At 42.7% G+C, this 17,471-nt stretch overlaps 1 protein-coding gene across 1 annotated transcript; it reads left to right on the forward strand.

Annotated features, from left to right (window-relative positions):
- The first annotated feature begins 588 nt into the window (after positions 1-588).
- Positions 589-3,129, forward strand: LOC109435389 (uncharacterized). The gene is made up of 2 exons (XM_074318759.2): positions 589-841; positions 1,935-3,129. The coding sequence occupies exon 2, from the start codon at positions 1,954-1,956 to the stop codon at positions 2,794-2,796; it is 843 nt and encodes a 280-aa protein (XP_074174860.2). The 5' UTR covers positions 589-841; positions 1,935-1,953; the 3' UTR covers positions 2,797-3,129.
- The last annotated feature ends 14,342 nt before the right edge of the window (positions 3,130-17,471 follow it).

Consider the following 17,471-nt stretch of genomic DNA (forward strand, 5'->3'; position numbering starts at 1 on the left):
GGGTCAAGGACCCCCAGGTCCCAGGTCCCTGTGCTGCCCCCAGGAAGGGATTTCCCAAGAGAGGCAGGGTCTTCAGGGTCCACAACAAGTGGACAGGTGGCAGGGCTAGTGCCCTGGGCTGCTGCACCGGACAGTCTCCCCGGTTTTCACAGACAGGCGTTCCCATCACTGAAAGTGGTTCCCATTCTCTGTCTTCCATTGACTCTGAGTGAGACCTTTCTTGGAGTGAAGGCTTTTTGGGGCCAAAAGGATCACTTGAGGCCTTTCCTCTCCCAGGACTGGTACCCGGAGTGATGGAGAAGCAAATGAGTACTTGTTTCCTTCTGGGGAAATCATGTCACCATACCCTGGCCTCCCAGAAGAACCAGAAACACCTTGTTCATTTCCACAGCCACTTCCTATACCACGCATTTCAACAGGCCTAGTTCATGCTAAAGCTCAGGGTCCCCCAGGAACCAGGGGTGTTTCTGGTTCCAGCAGCCCTAAGACTTCTTTCTTCTCTCCTGCCAGCCCACCCCACCCCACCCCACCTTCACCATAAACACTACACTTGGATGCAAAGGACGCTCCGTGGGGAGAAAGCCCAGGTGACATCATTGTGAGACAGCAAGTGCCTAAAAAATGTCAAGTGGGTGGTTTCATCACTAAAACTGACCCAACAGGTTGATGAGGGGCCTGGGGTGAATCACCCCAGCAGGCAAAGAATGAAGACACGGAAGCCCAAAAAGTCCCATTACCACGAAATAGGTCTCACTCACACTGTATAAAAAGCCAGCTGGCTGGGGACACCACACCAGATCCGAGTGACTGACCACACAGCCTGCTCTTCTCCGCGCACCAGGTAAGTGTCTTTCCATGGATACTTTATCGTTTGCTCAAGGTATTTGATTTTTACTGGCATTTCCTTGGTGTTCTTGCTATGTTTCCCTCGTTATTGAAGTTCAGTCATCAGAGTTCTAGCCTCTAGAGATATCTTTGCTCTAAGGAGAATCATTATTTGGGCTTGAAAGGACTTAAGATGTTATGAGTTCTGCCCCAGCAGTTCTCACTGTGCCAGCGGGGAGAGGCGTGGCTTGTGTAAGACCCGCAGTTAGCAGCATGTACGTAGAGGGACACTGTACTTCTTTCATTATTCATAATCTTAATACAGAGAATTTCAGTCTGTCAACAAATTGCTGTGTGATAATTTGTTGTGTTGGCATTTTGCTAAAAGATAATTTAGACAATGGGGAATTTATTCCATGAAACTATGATGTTTCAGGAAAATTAGACACGGGCATGAAGAGGAAAAATACAATGTAGAAAGTCACCTGCCTAAGGCGACAAGGACAAGAAAAGAACTGTGGCAGTTTGGGGACATGGCTGATTTCTGGAAGGTTTCTTCTAGAAATTCCTCCCCAAAGCATCATATGAGGCGATATGTGATGGTGCTGGTTGGGTAGTTATTATACTTGAACAAATAGCAATGAGGAAAACATCTGAGGCAGAGGAGGGTGTGTGCGAGACTAGGGGGGATCCTGTGGGGGTTTAGAGAAGCCAGTAGTTATCTCATAGGTGATAAGCCATCCTATTATCAGAAATGTGTGGGTGGGTTGGAGTCACTGGGATTTTTTTCAAATAATATCACATTTCCACGTGATCTACTATTGTGCTCTCACATTCCTGCCAGGAGCCTGCGGTTGTGTTGTGTTGTGTTGCTTAGTTGGGTTTTCAGATGTGCCAGGAAAAAGGAGAACACTGGGGAGGCCCTGAGCAGGTGGGGCAGAACAAATTGCCCTTCCGTTCCTCCTCTCCCAAGGCTCAGAAATCATCCAGGTGTTCTTAGAGGTAAAGAGAAAGAGGAGAACATGTGCTTCTTAGGAGACCTGAAAGTGGCATTGAACCTGGCTTCCTCCCTAGTTAATCTTGGTTTAAACCATCTGCTCCATCTCTAGTTCCAGCCTCCTCTGAAGCATGAGTTCCCATCAGCAGAAGCAGCCCTGTGTCCTACCCCCCCAGCTTCAGCAGCAGCAGGTGAAACAGCCCTGCCAGCCTCCTCCCCAGGAACCATGTGTCCCCCAAACCAAGGAGCCGTGCCACACCAAGGTGCCAGAGCCATGTCAGACCAAGTTTCCCGAGCCATGTCACACCAAGGTTCCTGAGCCGTGTCACACCAAGGTGCCAGAGCCATGCCAGACCAAGTTTCCTGAGCCGTGTCCCACCAAGGTTCCTGAGCCATGTCACACCAAGATTCCAGAGCCATGTCAGACCAAGGTTCCTGAGCCGTGTCACACCAAGGTTCCAGAGCCGTGTCACACCAAGGTGCCAGAGCCGTGTCACACCAAGGTTCCGGAGCCGTGTCCCACCAAGATTCCAGAGCCATGTCACACCAAGGTTCCGGAGCCGTGTCCCACCAAGATTCCAGAGCCATGTCACACCAAGGTTCCTGAGCCGTGTCAGACCAAGTTTCCTGAGCCATGTCACACCAAGGTTCCGGAGCCGTGTCAGACCAAGTTTCCTGAGCCATGTCACACCAAGATTCCTGAGCCGTGTCAGACCAAGTTTCCTGAGCCATGTCACACCAAGATTCCAGAGCCATGTCACACCAAGGTTCCAGAGCCGTGTCAGACCAAGTTTCCTGAGCCATGTCACACCAAGATTCCAGAGCCGTGTCACACCAAGGTTCCGGAGCCGTGTCACACCAAGGTTCCGGAGCCGTGTCACACCAAGGTTCCGGAGCCCAGCCACTCCAAGGTCCCTGAGCCGTGTCCCTCAACAGTCATCCCAGCGCCAGTTCAGCAGACCAAGCAGAAGTAATGGTGTCCACAGCGAAACCCTGGAGGAGCCGACCACTGGATGCTGAACCCCCTCTCCCACGCTGCCTGAGTCCCATTTGCCTTGCAATTAGCATGCTGTCACCCTGACTCACAATCCTTCCTCATTTGCACCCTGAAAACATGAGCTATGAAGCTTTCCTTCCCAAACATTCCGGGCCTCTGAGTCTCAGAATTAAGCTGAGGGTCTTGGTACCTTCGAACCTCAGATTTCAGCTCCTCGGGATTCATCTGATGTGAGACTTAAGGTGAAAACAAGTGAATCAGCTGTGTGCTATTCCCAATAAATTCACTTTCAGTTCCACCCCTGTGTGTTGTGGTCCAACTCAATGTCTCCACTCCTTTCCCTGGGGAGGTAGGACCTGTTGGCAGACAGGTTGGGGAGGAAGGGCTTCATTTCAGAGATGGCAGGTCCTGCTTTGTCCCCACTGAGTTTCCTGGGCTGGCCACGGGAAGCTGTACAATGCTACCAAGTGGCTGCTGCTTGGGCATCCAGGGCTGGCCCACGGCTGCCCTCTTGCAACTCAGTGAGTCACGCTGGAGTCTAGTTAGTGCCTGTCCCTGCTGACTCGGACGGACTCGACCCCTCAGTGTCCTGACCCTAACCCTGCCTCCCGGACCGCTGACTTAGCCTCTTCCAGTTCATTTCAAGGGCTGTTGTTCCACATACGTGAATCTGCTCCTCCTCACTCATTGCTTTCTGGTTGCCGTGACTCAGCTTCTCAGACATACCTGAAGACTCACAGCCTCCACTTTGCTGTCTCAGGAAATCCTCTTGCGTTCACTGAGTGCCCAGTCTGCCAGAAAGAGGACAAGGGGACTCCCAGTGCTTGTCTTGGGGGACTTACAGTCACCTACAGGGATGAACCTCACTTTCCACCCCACCCCTCCTACGAACAAACATACACACCCACACGTGCTGGACCAGGACTCTCCCAGACTAACCCAAAAGTATGCTGCTTCTTTATGCTACGTGGTACTAAAAGGGACATATTTAACTTAGATTGTAAAATGAAATAATGAAAACACCATGAGCATTTGGTATAACTCAAGCAATTGTGATACTTTGGATCATAATTTTTACCTGACTGCAGTCTTTAAAATTATGAAGTCTATTTGAAAAATGTTTACCCTAAAAGTTTTATCATCCTAAATGCTTTCATCGGTATCCAAGTAAACAGCGCCCCCTAGCGCCAAAATCAACTAATCAAACCAACAAAGAGAACCAAACGTGTCCTAACCATGATGTGTATTAGTCAGCATAGGCTAGCGGCTATAACAAAACCCCTAAACAACCACGCCACCCCACCCAGAGTCCTTTACGTCTAGCTTTATGAGTGGAGGATGTAGGAAGAGGAAGATCCTGAACTTACATTATGTTTAGATATAATATGATTTGATATGAAGAATTTGTTGCTATTAAAAACAATGCTATATCAGGATGCAAAATTAATATTCAGAAATCAGTTGCATTTTTATACACCAATAATGAACTACCAGAAAGAGAAATTTTTAAAAGTCCCATTTACAATTATATCCAATAAAATAAAATAAAATAAAATACTTCGGAATAAATTTAACCAAGGAAGTAAAAGACCTGTTCTCAGAAAATTATAAGACATGGAAGAGAGAAATTAAAGAAGATACAAATAAATGGCAGGATGTACTGTGCTCATGGATAGGAAGAATTAACATTGTTAAATGTCCAAACTACCCAAAGGAATCTATAGATTCAATGCAATCCCTATCAAAATACCAATGACATTTTTCACAGAACTAGAGCAAATAATCCTAAAATTTATTAGGAATAGATGTGGCAATCCTGAGAAACAAAAAGCTAGAGGTATCACGCTACCTGATGTCAAATTATACTACAAGTCTATAGCAATCAAAACAGCATAGACTGGCATAAAAATAGACACATCGATCAATGGAACAGATTAAAAAGTCCAGAAATAAATCCATGCTTATATGGCCATTTAATCTATGACAAAGGAAGCAAGAATCTACATTGGGGTAAAGACAGTCCATTTCAGAAACAGTGCTGGGAAAACTGGACAGACACGCGCAAAACAATGAAACTGGACCACCTTCTTATGCCGTATATGAGAATAAACTCAAAATGGATTAAAGACTTAAATGTAAGTCCCAAAACCATAAAACTTGTAGAAGAAAATATAGGAAGCAAACTCTTAGACATTATCCTTAGTAATATTTTTACTGATATATCCCCTCGGGCAAGGGAAACAAAAGAAAATATAAACACATGGGACTACATCAAACTAAAAAGTGTTTTCACAGCAAAGGAAACCATTGACAAAACAAAAAGACATCCTACTGAAAGGGAGAAGATATTTGCCAATAATATATCTGATAAGGGGTTAATATCCAAAATTTATAAAATGCTCATACAACTCAACACCAAAAAAAACAAACAATTTAATTAAAAATGGGCAGGGGAAATGAAAAGATATTTTTCCAAAGAGGACATACAGATGGTCAATAGACATGCAAAGATGCTCAACTTCACTAATCATCAGAGAAATGCAAATAAAAACCACAATGAGATATCACCTCATACCTGTCAGAATGACCATCATCAATAAATCAACAAACAACAAGTGTCAGCAAGGATGTGGAGAAAAGGGAACCCTTGTGCACTGTGGGTGGGATTGCAAATTGGTGCAGCTGCTATGGAAAATAGGATGGAGGTTCCTCAGAAAATTAAAAATGCAACTACTTTATGACCCAGGACTTCCATTCCTGGGTATTTATCCAAAGAAATCCAAAACACTAATTCAAAAAAATATATATGCACACCTATGTTTACTGCAGCACTATTCACAATAGCCAAGATATGGAAACAACCGATATACAATGGAGTATTACTCTGCATTAAAAAGAACGAAAGCTTACCATTTGCAACACCATGGATGGACTTAGAAGATATTATGCTAAGCGAAATAAGTCAGACTGAGAAAGACAAATACCATATGATCTCACTTTTATGTGGAATCTAAAGAACAGAATAAATGAGCAAACAAAACAGAAATAGACTCATAGATACAGAGAAAAAACTGATGGTTCCTAGATGGGAAGGGAGCTGGGGAATGAGGGAGAAGGTGAAGGGATTAGAAAGTACAAATTTATTGTCACAAAATAGTCACAGGGATGTGAAATACAGCATGGGGAATATAATCAATGATGTAAAGATTATGCAGGGTGTCAGATGGGTACTGGACTTATGGGGGGGGTCACTTCATAGATTATATCAATGCCTAATCACTGCACTGTACACCTGAAACTAATATAAAATAATATTGAATGTACAGCACAGGGAATGTAGTCAATAGTCAATGGTATTGTAATAGCTAAGTGCAATGTCAGAGGGGTAGTAGACTTGGGGGGTTATCACTTTGTGAGGGGTGTAAATGTCTAATCCTTACGTTGTTTTGCACACCTGAAACTAATAAAAATAAAGCAAAATAATAAATACATAAAATAAAAACGATGCTATATTTATCAGTGTGTGTGTGCATGCGTGTGCTATGGTGGATACCTAGGACCACAAGAAAGAAGGTACTTAAAGGACATATCCCTCTTTTTGCAGCTTACTTGACTAAGCGGCTGAGCCCTGAGAAAACAAGCTGCAAAGCAAGAGTTACTTTGTAAATCTACATAAACATATAAACCCCAAATATTTTCAAAGCTGAGGTCAGAACACTCAAGAAAGTAACTTCAGAAGTGAAGAAAATTGCTAGGTCCATGGTCCTCGGTGGGTTGTAGGAGTAAGAGCAGATGATACACATGGAGACGGGGCAGCACTTTGCCGTGTAGGGACCCTTATTACTTCCCTTTCCTCTGTACTCCCCATGTTTTAGGAATGACTACAAGTTAATGCAGAATAATCCACCAGTCCCCAAAAGCTATTGATATGCAATATCACATAAAAATAGAGTGAATTAGGAAAGAAAAGCACAGAATATGAAAGTGTAATAAAAAATAAAGTTTCAGAATCTTCTTGTTTCCTATACTAGTTATGTCTGAGCCACTTTCCCGCTGGAGAAACATGGTGGTAGTAGTGATTAGTGGTGGTGATGTGGTGGTGGTGATATTGGTGATGTGGCGGTGATGGTGGTGATGATGGTGGTGGTGGTGGTGGTGATGGTGGTAGTGATAGTGGTGATGTGGCGGTGATGGTGGTGGTGGCGGTGGTGGCGGTGATGATGGTGGTGATGGTGGTGATGATGGTGATGGTGGTGGTAGTGATAGTGGTGGTGATGATGGTGATGGTGGTGGTGATGGTGATGGTGGTGATGATGGTGATGATGGTGATGGTAGTGGTGGTGGTAGTGATGGTGATGGTGGTGGTGATGGTGGTGGTAGTGATAGTGGTGGTGATGGTGGTGATGATAAAGATGATGATGGAGACAATGATGACCAAGTGCTAATTAAGGGTCAGGCATTGTGTCAACTAAATTACCAGATTCATTCAATTTTATGCCTGAGGCAAGTTTATAAGGTAAATATCATTTTTCTCACTTTGCAGTAGAGAAAATGAAATCCTCAGGAGCTCCATAATTTGTTCCTCGAATTTTTTAAAATAACATAATTTTTTTAAATGACATATATATGAAATGATAGAGAAGTAATCTTTGGTATGACCCAAACTTCAGGTAACACTGATTATGAGATCCTGAGCCTTATGATCAAAGGATACAAACAAACCAAAATGATATGATATCTCTAAGAAGCAGGTTTCAAACAAAAGAAAATATTTATCCCATCACAAGCAAAAGTGTACTTTATTCAGGAAATGGAAGAAAAGCTACATTTGCCCAGGTGGTCAAAACCCCTGCCCAGATGACAGACACAGAAGCCATCGATAGAACCCTCTGCTGCCACCCGGAAGAGAGCTGCTACCCCTCCTTCCGACACTCTGGGATGCTGACACAGCTGAGGACTGCCCTGTCAGCTTCCTCCTGGACAGTAGCAGTGTAACAGCCTCAGGAAGGAAACCTTTGCTGTCAGCAATCATCACGGGCATATGAGAGGCTGAAGGGTGGAGAAGCTTCTTCTGTATCGAGGACGGGCTTTGAAGAGAAGATGAAGGAGGTGCTGGGGAACAAGGTGAGCCAATTATTCTTCCCTGATCCTGACGATAAGCTGTTAGTTGCTGTTGGGCAGACACTCCTGCTGGCACGAAGGAGGTGGCTGCACAGGGCATTTCACCTGGCACAGCTGAGGTTGGCATGGCTCAACGCACATGGGTGGTGGGCAAGGCTCAAGGCACGTTGGGGGTGGACATGGCTCAGCGCACACGGGTGGTGGGCATAGCTCAACGCACATGGGTGGTGGGCAAGGCTCAAGGCACGTTGGGGGTGGACATGGCTCAGCGCACACGGGTGGTGGGCATAGCTCAACGCACATGGGTGGTGGGCAAGGCTCAGGGCACATAGGGAGGCACACGGGAGGAGGCTGGCAGGGCTGCTTGCACTGCTGCTGTTGATAAGACATCTTTCTCAAGTCTTAGAATCTGAAAGAAATTATATGACAGTGTTCACAGGAAGGGACTCCTAGAGAGAGAGAACCCAAAGCTTAGGTAATACCATGAAACATTATCCCCCAATCTCCAGGAATGTGCTTTCATCTCTGAAGGCCCTTCTTCAGACTTTCTGGCTTCTCCCAAACTCTTTCGCCATTGCGTCATCAGCACTGCAAAAACCCTCTCTTTTCTCTTCCCATTTTTCCAAAGAAAATATCTGTTTGGAAGAACCAAGTCATGTGTTTTGGGCAACCTCACGAGCAATTCCTATTGTCATTATCTCTTGTGAGGTCCCGACAGGCTGACTTCGGTACAGAGCAAAAATACAAGGGCCTCACACCTTCCGAGTCATAGCTGTTGAAGTCACAGCAGAAGGGGAAAGACACCAAAAATATAGAAAACAAAATAATACCTACATCTTTCCTTCCTATCAAAGCGTTCCTACTAATTTCTTTTTCCTCATAGGATGTCAAAATAACTACAAAAAAAAAAAGTGAAAACAGTATCTCATTGTGCCCCACTTCTAAGGTTCTATCAATGAAGTAGCCTCAAACCCCCGATCGTGACATTGGACCCACCAAACTTGCTGTCTCCAATCACATTCAACATTTGAGAGCACCAAGAAACAACTGAACTCAACAAATCAGACTCACCAGCTTCTCCAACGTAGATCGGGACTGAGTACCCAGGAGAATGGTAATCGTAGAGCAGAGGGCCTCTTTATAGGGCTCGCTGCTCCACCCAGGAAGTGGAGTTCCTAAAACTGACCTGGCCCAGTAAATTTCCAACCCAAATGCAATTCCATCCATAACTGGCTTGACAGGAATTCTGAAAATAGACGGAATCCTGCTCCGGGGACTCGGTACGGGGTTATGTGCTCATGACTCATGGAGGCCCTGCTTTAGCTCTCAGTCAGTGACATATGGTCCTGAGAGAACTTGGGGGATTCTCAAACTGGTGGTCGAAGGCTCTCTTTCTTCATTGCAGAAGATGACCCTTTCCTATCTTCCACCTTCCCCGAGTCGTAAAACTGCCTGCCCTGTTCCCTTTCAACTGGTTGCCATTTTGTTGTACATGCTGGGCGGAAAAGAGCCTGGCTCCCGGTGACATCTTTCTCCTTACCCAAGTCCTCCTTATGATGCCTTTCCTTAGGATCTGAGAAGACTAAGTCCCCTCTTACTCTTCTAAAAAGGAGATCATCTCACTAGCCTTCCCGTAATGATACTTAGGAACACGCAGTAAAAAGGTGACCTCCAGAGTCCTATTTTCGCTGCATTGGTCCTTCAAATAGAGGACATAAAGCTGATTCCTGTGACCTTTATAAATCTGTACCACCTCGGCCCCATGGAATCCACTAGGACCACACATCAGCTATTGTAATTCAGATGTCCTAGCAGCTCAGTCCCTAGACCTACAACAGAGAGCAAGCTTTTTGCTCATAACTCCCCAATGTGACACATGACCTACATAATGTCTCCCAACTGACCTCTTTCCACTTGTTCAACTTTTGAAGAGAACTCAGAGAGTTGTGAAAATTTCTGGCTTCCTAGCCCTCTGAAATCATTGGAAGACCAAATCTCATAAGTAATATCACTCACATAACCCATTTTATATGGATTTTATATTCATTAATTATTTAACACATTTTGTTTGATAGTGTTATTGGAAAATTCAAGACAAAGTTCAAATCACATTATTAATAATTCAGTCATTGAAGTTAATTTTCCATTCATTTATAATTTCTTAATCATTAATAATTTCATTATAACTTTTACTCAATTTTAGAATTTTTTCATAATAATCACAGTGGAGTATATATCAAATAAACCTATTTCCATCTCTACTTTCCTCATACAGTTTTTCAGTGTGCTTGAAGAAGGTGTGTATGTTAATTTATGTGTCAACTTGACAGGCCATGGGGTACCCAGATATTTGGTCAAACATTGTTCTTGGTGTTTCTATGAGGATGCTTTATGAGCCAATTGTTATAATCTCTCTCTCTCTCTCTCTCTCTCTCTCTCTCTCTCTCTCTCTCCCTCCCTCCCTCCCTCCTTCCCTCCCCCGCCGTCTCTCCTGCCTCTTCTCCTATATCCTATATATTCTCGGTCTTTTCTCTGGAGAACCCTGGCTAATAAAGAAAGAGAGACCTAAGAAAATTCAGAGGCGGTCTAGTCCAAGTTCTCTTTGACAAGCCATGTGACCACAAGCAGGTCATTTCCCCTTCCTGGGTTTGAGTCTTTCTGCAGTAACCGGGAAGAATAATACCTGCCTCTGGGAGTGGGTGCTGAGGGCATGTGCCATCTCTTGAGCCTGTTCAAGCCTAAAATCCTCTCTTTCTTGCTTCCCTTAGAACCACAGACTTGACCTCTGTTCCCTGACTCAGGGAAGTTTCTTCTCCTTCCCATTGTTAGAGGTGCTTCTGTCTCAGGACAGATTCCAGAGTGGAATCCAGTGTCTTCAGCACTTTTCCTCCTTGCTTCCCTCAAGGATGTTCACTGGAGCCCTTTTATTTTAAAAAACGTATTCTGAATCACCACTGTAAAGAAATGGAGACAAGGGAACAAAAATCACAAGCATTCATTCAAAATCTCCTGACAGCTGTGTGGTCCCTCTGATTTCCTATAACAGAACAAATGGAGTTCTGCCTTCTTTACAGGTTAATGGGGATACAGACAGACACACCAGCCACTGGGGTACGTGTCCTGGTGCCCACCCAGAGGTGGCAGTCGACTCTCCTGAGAAACGTGCCCTCTGCTGTTACCCTTCCATCGGTTCCACCTGGAGCTCTCCTGGATCCTGGCCCTCACTTCCGCCTCCAAGCCTGCAGGTGCTCTCAGGGCCAAACTCGAGGTACCAGCTAATGTCTTTTTAGGGGCTCACACTCTCAGTCGTGATGCCTCCTGTGCCACAAATGAGAGGTGGCCCATGAGGGGACCTTAAAGTAGTATATGGAAAGTCTTTTGAAAATGTTTCACCTGCCTATAAGGGCCAAGTTCTAGAACATTCACCAGTTTCTAACAGTATCTCTGAAAGCAAGAATACTGCTTCTGATACAGGAGGTGACCTCGGTGGGGAATGGAATAACTCAACTGTCAGCTGTATGTTCATGTAAATTCTGCATTATAAAAAGATAAAATTTGAATATTTCATCTGCCATTTTATGGACATGATTGCCTATGGCCAATGAAATTAGAAAATCAAAAACTTGGCATAAAGTGATTGTAAATATAAAAATATTAAGAATATTATATGATAGGTATAATGTGTAATTATGACAAATATAGTGGGCATTATGAGAGCAACTAAAGTTTGGGAAACAATGTCCGAATATGTTCTCCAATTCTGGAGAGAGGTATGATTTCTGCCCTTTCAGAGACAGATCTCAAAAGTTCTTCCAGTTTCTCTGTTCAGTCCTGGATCTCAACTATCCTCTTTTCTTTTCTATCCCGAGTCATTGAATCATTTCTTTGTGGGCCATGGCTAGTGAAGGGAGCACATCTCGTTTAGGAATGAACTTACAACACTGGCCTTACATTACTGTAGAATGTGGGGACACATTTGTTAATGGGATCAGTATGTCTCCATCTCATCTGTCCCCACATGCCCCGAGATGGCTGGTAGGTGCCTGCCATTCCTTTACCGGGAATTAAATCCTTTTCATTTCATAAATAAATACCAGTTTTTTAATTGCTTAATACCAAAACTAAATAAAGGTACCACTTAAGACACACACCAGCACACATCATCGAGAGTAGGTCTGAGGAAGAGAATAAAGGTCAGAACACTGAAAGTCTGAAATCCGGGGGGGAATTAGGCTAATCATATGTATTTTTTTTCTTTCTCCCACTCTCCTTACAAACAGGTTTTAGGTCTTTAACAGACAGTAATTTATTTATTTTTATTTTTTATTTTTTTATTAGTTTCAGGTGTACAAAACAATGTCACAGACATTTATCATTTATACCCCTCACACAGTGATAACCCCCTCCCCCACCTACTACCCCTCTGACATCGCACACGGCCATTACATCGCCGCTGTCTCTGTTCCTAACAGACAGTAATTTTTTAATGTTTCCCTGTTTATTCTCTATCTTCTCCTTGAGCCCTCGGGACACCTCAACCTGCTACAGACCCCTCACTCCCCCATGTGTACCTCTTATCTGTCCAGGTTGGCATATACCAGTCACTCAAAACATGACGCCAAAGCATTTTGGGATCAGTCCTTTCATATCTCTTTACAATCTAGGGGCAGTCAGTAGGGTGAACTAACTGTTGCATATTAAAAATGCTAAGAGCTTCGCTGTCTTGCCCAATAATCAGAAAGACTTCCAGAAATGTGGTTTCATCACTGCAAAAGGAGGGAGAAGAGAATGAGGAGGAACTAGAAACTCCGGAAACAGTCGCCGGGTACGCACTGGAAGATCAGGATTATGGAATTAACCAAGCATTACATCCCCTCAGAAAACAGAGCAGGTTCCCAGAACTGTGATTGCGCCTGTCGGTAATGCAGGGCTTTGGGCCAAGGCTCACCATCGACCATGAGCATCCATCACTTCAGCGCCTTAAGGCCAGGTGTCTACAAACAGTGTCATCAGCTCATGGTTCATATAGACTGTGTCAGAGGCCCAAGGGAAGGGACGGGACTCAACTGGTCACTCACTCACTACTCACCCTAGCCTTGCATCACATATAAACATAGATCCTTAGAGAAATCTCTGATTTCTGCCGTTTAAAATGGGAGAATTTCCTGCCTAAATGAGAATGCAGTGCCAGATAATCCAGTGTGGGTCACACCTTAAGACGCTCTGAGGACACCCTTCCCGAAAGGTGTGCGGATCATGATGGTGAGGACCCTCAATTCTTGGTAGCCCTTGTGTCCCCAAAACGTCAGGCAAGAGTCGCTTTATAGGTGCAGTGGTGAACTTGAATGCTCAGTTCTTCAAGTTCAGCCACATGAAGATCCGACAAAGATGAAGACCGGCATCTAACAATCAAAGTGCCTCCAACTTTGAACAGTTGAGACCTGAGACACGGAACACAGATACTTCTCTCTGTCACACACACACACACACACACACACACACACACACACACACACACACCACGACACCTTATCTACCTACTTATCTATCATCTATCCATATCTCTAAAAAGTTTGCCTTTATGATCTTTAAAATTCAACCCCACCCTACTATCTCCATTTCCTAACCATTTCTATACAAAAATGACACGAAAGAACAAAATTTTTTTATTTTGTCCAACTCTTGATGCAACATTTTATATTTCACTTTGTTACTATATGTTCTACACATCGAACAAAATAATCCTTGCAAATCAAGATTCTACAATAAAATAGGGAAGAAATAAGCATAAGGAAACAGGAATTATGATTATATGTTCCTGATATTCTTAGAGAAATGGAAACTGCAAGTCACCTTGAATTTTTGTCTTCTGCTTTTATTTCTGAATGTAAGACTCACTCTTCATCATCCTTCCAGATTCTTGCTGAAATGGATGTATTATAGTACATCCATATGGTGGAATTCTTTTTTTTCTTAAAAAAATTTTTTATTAAAATATAGCTAACACAATACTATATCAGTTTCAGGTGTACACCATAGTTATTCAACATTTATACACCTAAAGAAGTGACCACCATGAGTCCAGCAACCGTCTGACACTGTACAACATTATTACAATATTATTAACTATATTCCCTATGTTACACATTACAGCCCCTGACTTACTTGTTTTATAATTGGAAATTTGAACCTCTTACTCCCCTTTACCTTCTTCCTCCCTTTTTAAAAAAAATTTTTTCACTTACAGTTGATGTTCAATATTAGTGTCAGGTGTACAGGATAGTAGTTAGACATTTATATAATTTAAGACGTGATCCCCCTATTAGTCTAATACCCACCTGACACCATACATAGTTATTACAATATTATTGACTATATTCCCTGTGCTGTACTTTACATCCCTGTGACTGTTTTATAACTACCATTTGTACTTCTTAATCCCTTCACCTTTTTCACCCTGCCCCTCAATCCCATATGGTGGAATTCTTAAGATCATTTTGTGATGTTTTGGAAGTTGATTTACTCTTATCAAAATTATCAACTTAGAATTTTAAAAAGCATGTGAGTATGTAAAGCATGATGAAAGTTTGATTGATATATATTGAAGAAAAGACAGGGAATCCAGATAACAATTTATTAAGCATGACTACCCTTGGCTGGTATCATTATAGATAATTATCTACTCTCTTGTTTTTCTTTTCAAAAGATTCTCCAAAGAATATCTGTTCCTGAGTAAAGAATCTTATAATGTCACTTTGAACACACGACAAAAGACAAGTCTGTCTGTGGCTCAATTAGGGAGAGAATACTCTTCCTCCTGTGCAGACCTGAGGTCCTGCGCCACCATGTCTGGTGAAGCACCAAAGTTGGGGCCGGAAGTGGATAGATGGTATTTTATTGTTATTCTCTTCACATTTGGTCACATCCCTGTTACAATCCCTTTCGAAGAAAAATCCCAATGATAATCCACCCTCCTTCTAGCATGGATATACACATATAGAAACCGCAGGCCCCCAAGAGAACAGTTCGACCAAAACTAGGTTCAACCAAAACCAGAAAGACTTCCAGAAATGTGGTTTCATCACTGCAAAAGGAGGGAGAAGAGAATGAGGAGGAACTAGAAACTCCAGAAACAGTCGCCGGGTACGCACTGGAAGATCAGGATTATGGAATTAACCAAGCATTACATCCCCTCAGAAAACAGAGCAGGTTCCCAGAACTGTGATTGCGCCTGCCGGTAACGCAGGGCTTTGGGCCAAGGCTCACCATCGACCATGAGCATCCATCACTTCAGCACCTTAAGGCCAGGTGTCTACAAACAGTGTCATCAGCTCATGGTTCATATAGACTGTGTCAGAGGCCCAAGGGAAGGGACGGGACTCAACTGGTCACTCACTCACTACTCACCCTAGCCTTGCATCACATATAAACACAGATCCTTAAAGAAATCTCTGATTTCTGCCATTTAAAATTTGAGAATTTCCTGCTTAAGTGAGAATGATACCCATAAAATAGGGTATCATGCGCAGGTTTAAAAAAAAAAAATGAAGGGCCAGCCAAGTGGCTCAGCTGGGTGGAGCGCCGTGCTCCTAACACCGAGGTCGCTGGTTCCATTCCCACATGGGCCAGTGAGCTGCGCCCTCTACAGCTAAGATTGTGAACAACAGCTCTCCCTGGAGCTGGCAGCCCACCCACTGCCTCAGCCAGGGGGAGCACAAGGCTCATGATACCAGCTTGGGCCAGGGAGCTGTGTCCTACACAACTAGACTGAGAAACAACCGCTTAAACCTGAGTGGGGGAAGGGGAGGCAGAAGAAAAAGGGGGGGGGGGGATGAGGAATGGGTTTATCCAGGGATCAGGTGGTTAGAAATTTTAAAGTTGGTCAGACTGTATGGTAAACCAGCAAAAAGTAGATGGTAGTAAGAGAGGTAATGAGGATTATAGAACATAGCAATATAATAATAATAATAAGTATACATTATAATACGTAATGTAATAGTAACATAAATAATAATAGTACTTACCTCTAAACTGGTATGAGAAATAAGTTTAAAAATAAAATGCATGTAAAGGATTTAGCACAGTCTATAGAAAGTACTCAAATAATGAACTAATATATTGTCAGGCAAAGAAATTGAGACAAAACATCAAGTTCAAGTTGGGCTTGATGGTTAAGAAAGTTATTTGCCTCATTTTTTAACATCTTTTGTATCATCTCTGTTTTAACACCAAAAGATTTTAGGAGAAAGCAAATAAAAACACCTGACTTGAATGAGTCGTAAAGAAATAATAAAATGCGCTAATACTGACACTTATCATGTGCTGAAAATCAGAGTGAAACTCTAAGCAGAAATGTAGAACATAGTATAGAAGTAAGACAATTTAGTTGTTCTCGTCTTTGGGTTCACTTAGACTTTCCTCTGAATACTATTAAATGCAAAAAAAAAATCCAAATACAATAAAATCCATTATGTTGATTTTGTTGGTTTGAAAAAAAAAAAGCATTTATAAATATTTATTATTCCGTATGAAAAAAAAAGTGTAATTTCTAATTTAGTTTACTATTACTATGATTAGCTGTTTAGCACAATTTTAAACTCTTTAAATATCACATTCCTCCTAGAGGTAGTTTGCCAGAATGTCAGCCTACGTCCTTATAAGGAGATAAGTAGCCATGAGCACTAACCTTCCAGAACCAAACAGTCTTTGCAAATTCTAGTTTTATACATGCAGACCTCGTTTCATTGCACTTCACTTTATTGAGCTTCGCAGATGTTGCATTTTTTACAAATTGAAAACTTGCAGCAACCCCGAATCAAGCAAGTCTACAGGCACCACAGCTCAGGTGACAGCATTTTTTGCAATAAAGTACTTTTAATTAAGGTATATACATCAGTTTTTTAGCCATAATGCTATTGCACACTTTTAGACTGCAGTATAGTGCAAACATAACTATTACATGCACTGGAAAACCAAAAAATTCATGTGACTCACTTTATCGCAATATTTGCTACATTGTATGGTCTGGAACCAAAACCACAATATATCCGAGGTATAACTATCTCCCTTAAATGTGGTATCAGAATATTTAAGGGAGTGATTTCCAAAGCTAACAAAACTATGAACTTATCCTGTATGGTGTGTGTTAGTAAGATTAGCAACACCAGGTAAGAAATGGAATGAATCAGACACTTCTCTTCATAAGAATCTTTCCAAGATACAGGAAGTATGAGCTTTTGCATGAGCCTTTGGGTCCCTCCACAAAAAGTTGTAAAAGAAAACAAAGAAACCTGGGTAAAAATTGTGAAATATTCTGGGAAGAAAAAGTTCTTTGGATTTTAGCATGGGGGAGGAGGCAACTGTTGCTTGGGCAGAGAGAGCTGACAAAATGGTGAGAGGGTAAGTTAGAGGAAAACTAAATGAAATATAAAAATTTCTCAAAAATCTAATTTATCGACACTGACTCGGATCTTACAGAGCTAAATACAATTTTTCCTTGTAGTCTGGTAATAGCATTCCTAGAAATTGACC

This window comes from Rhinolophus sinicus, chromosome 7 (genome assembly GCF_057876585.1).
Source record: "Rhinolophus sinicus isolate RSI-liver-muscle chromosome 7, RSI-T2T, whole genome shotgun sequence".
NCBI lineage: Eukaryota > Metazoa > Chordata > Mammalia > Chiroptera > Rhinolophidae > Rhinolophus > Rhinolophus sinicus.

Coding starts and splice junctions, on each gene's coding strand:
- LOC109435389 (XM_074318759.2), top strand. CDS start 1,954: ATGAGTTCCCATCAGCAGAAGCAGCCCTGTGTCCTACCCCCCCAGCTT.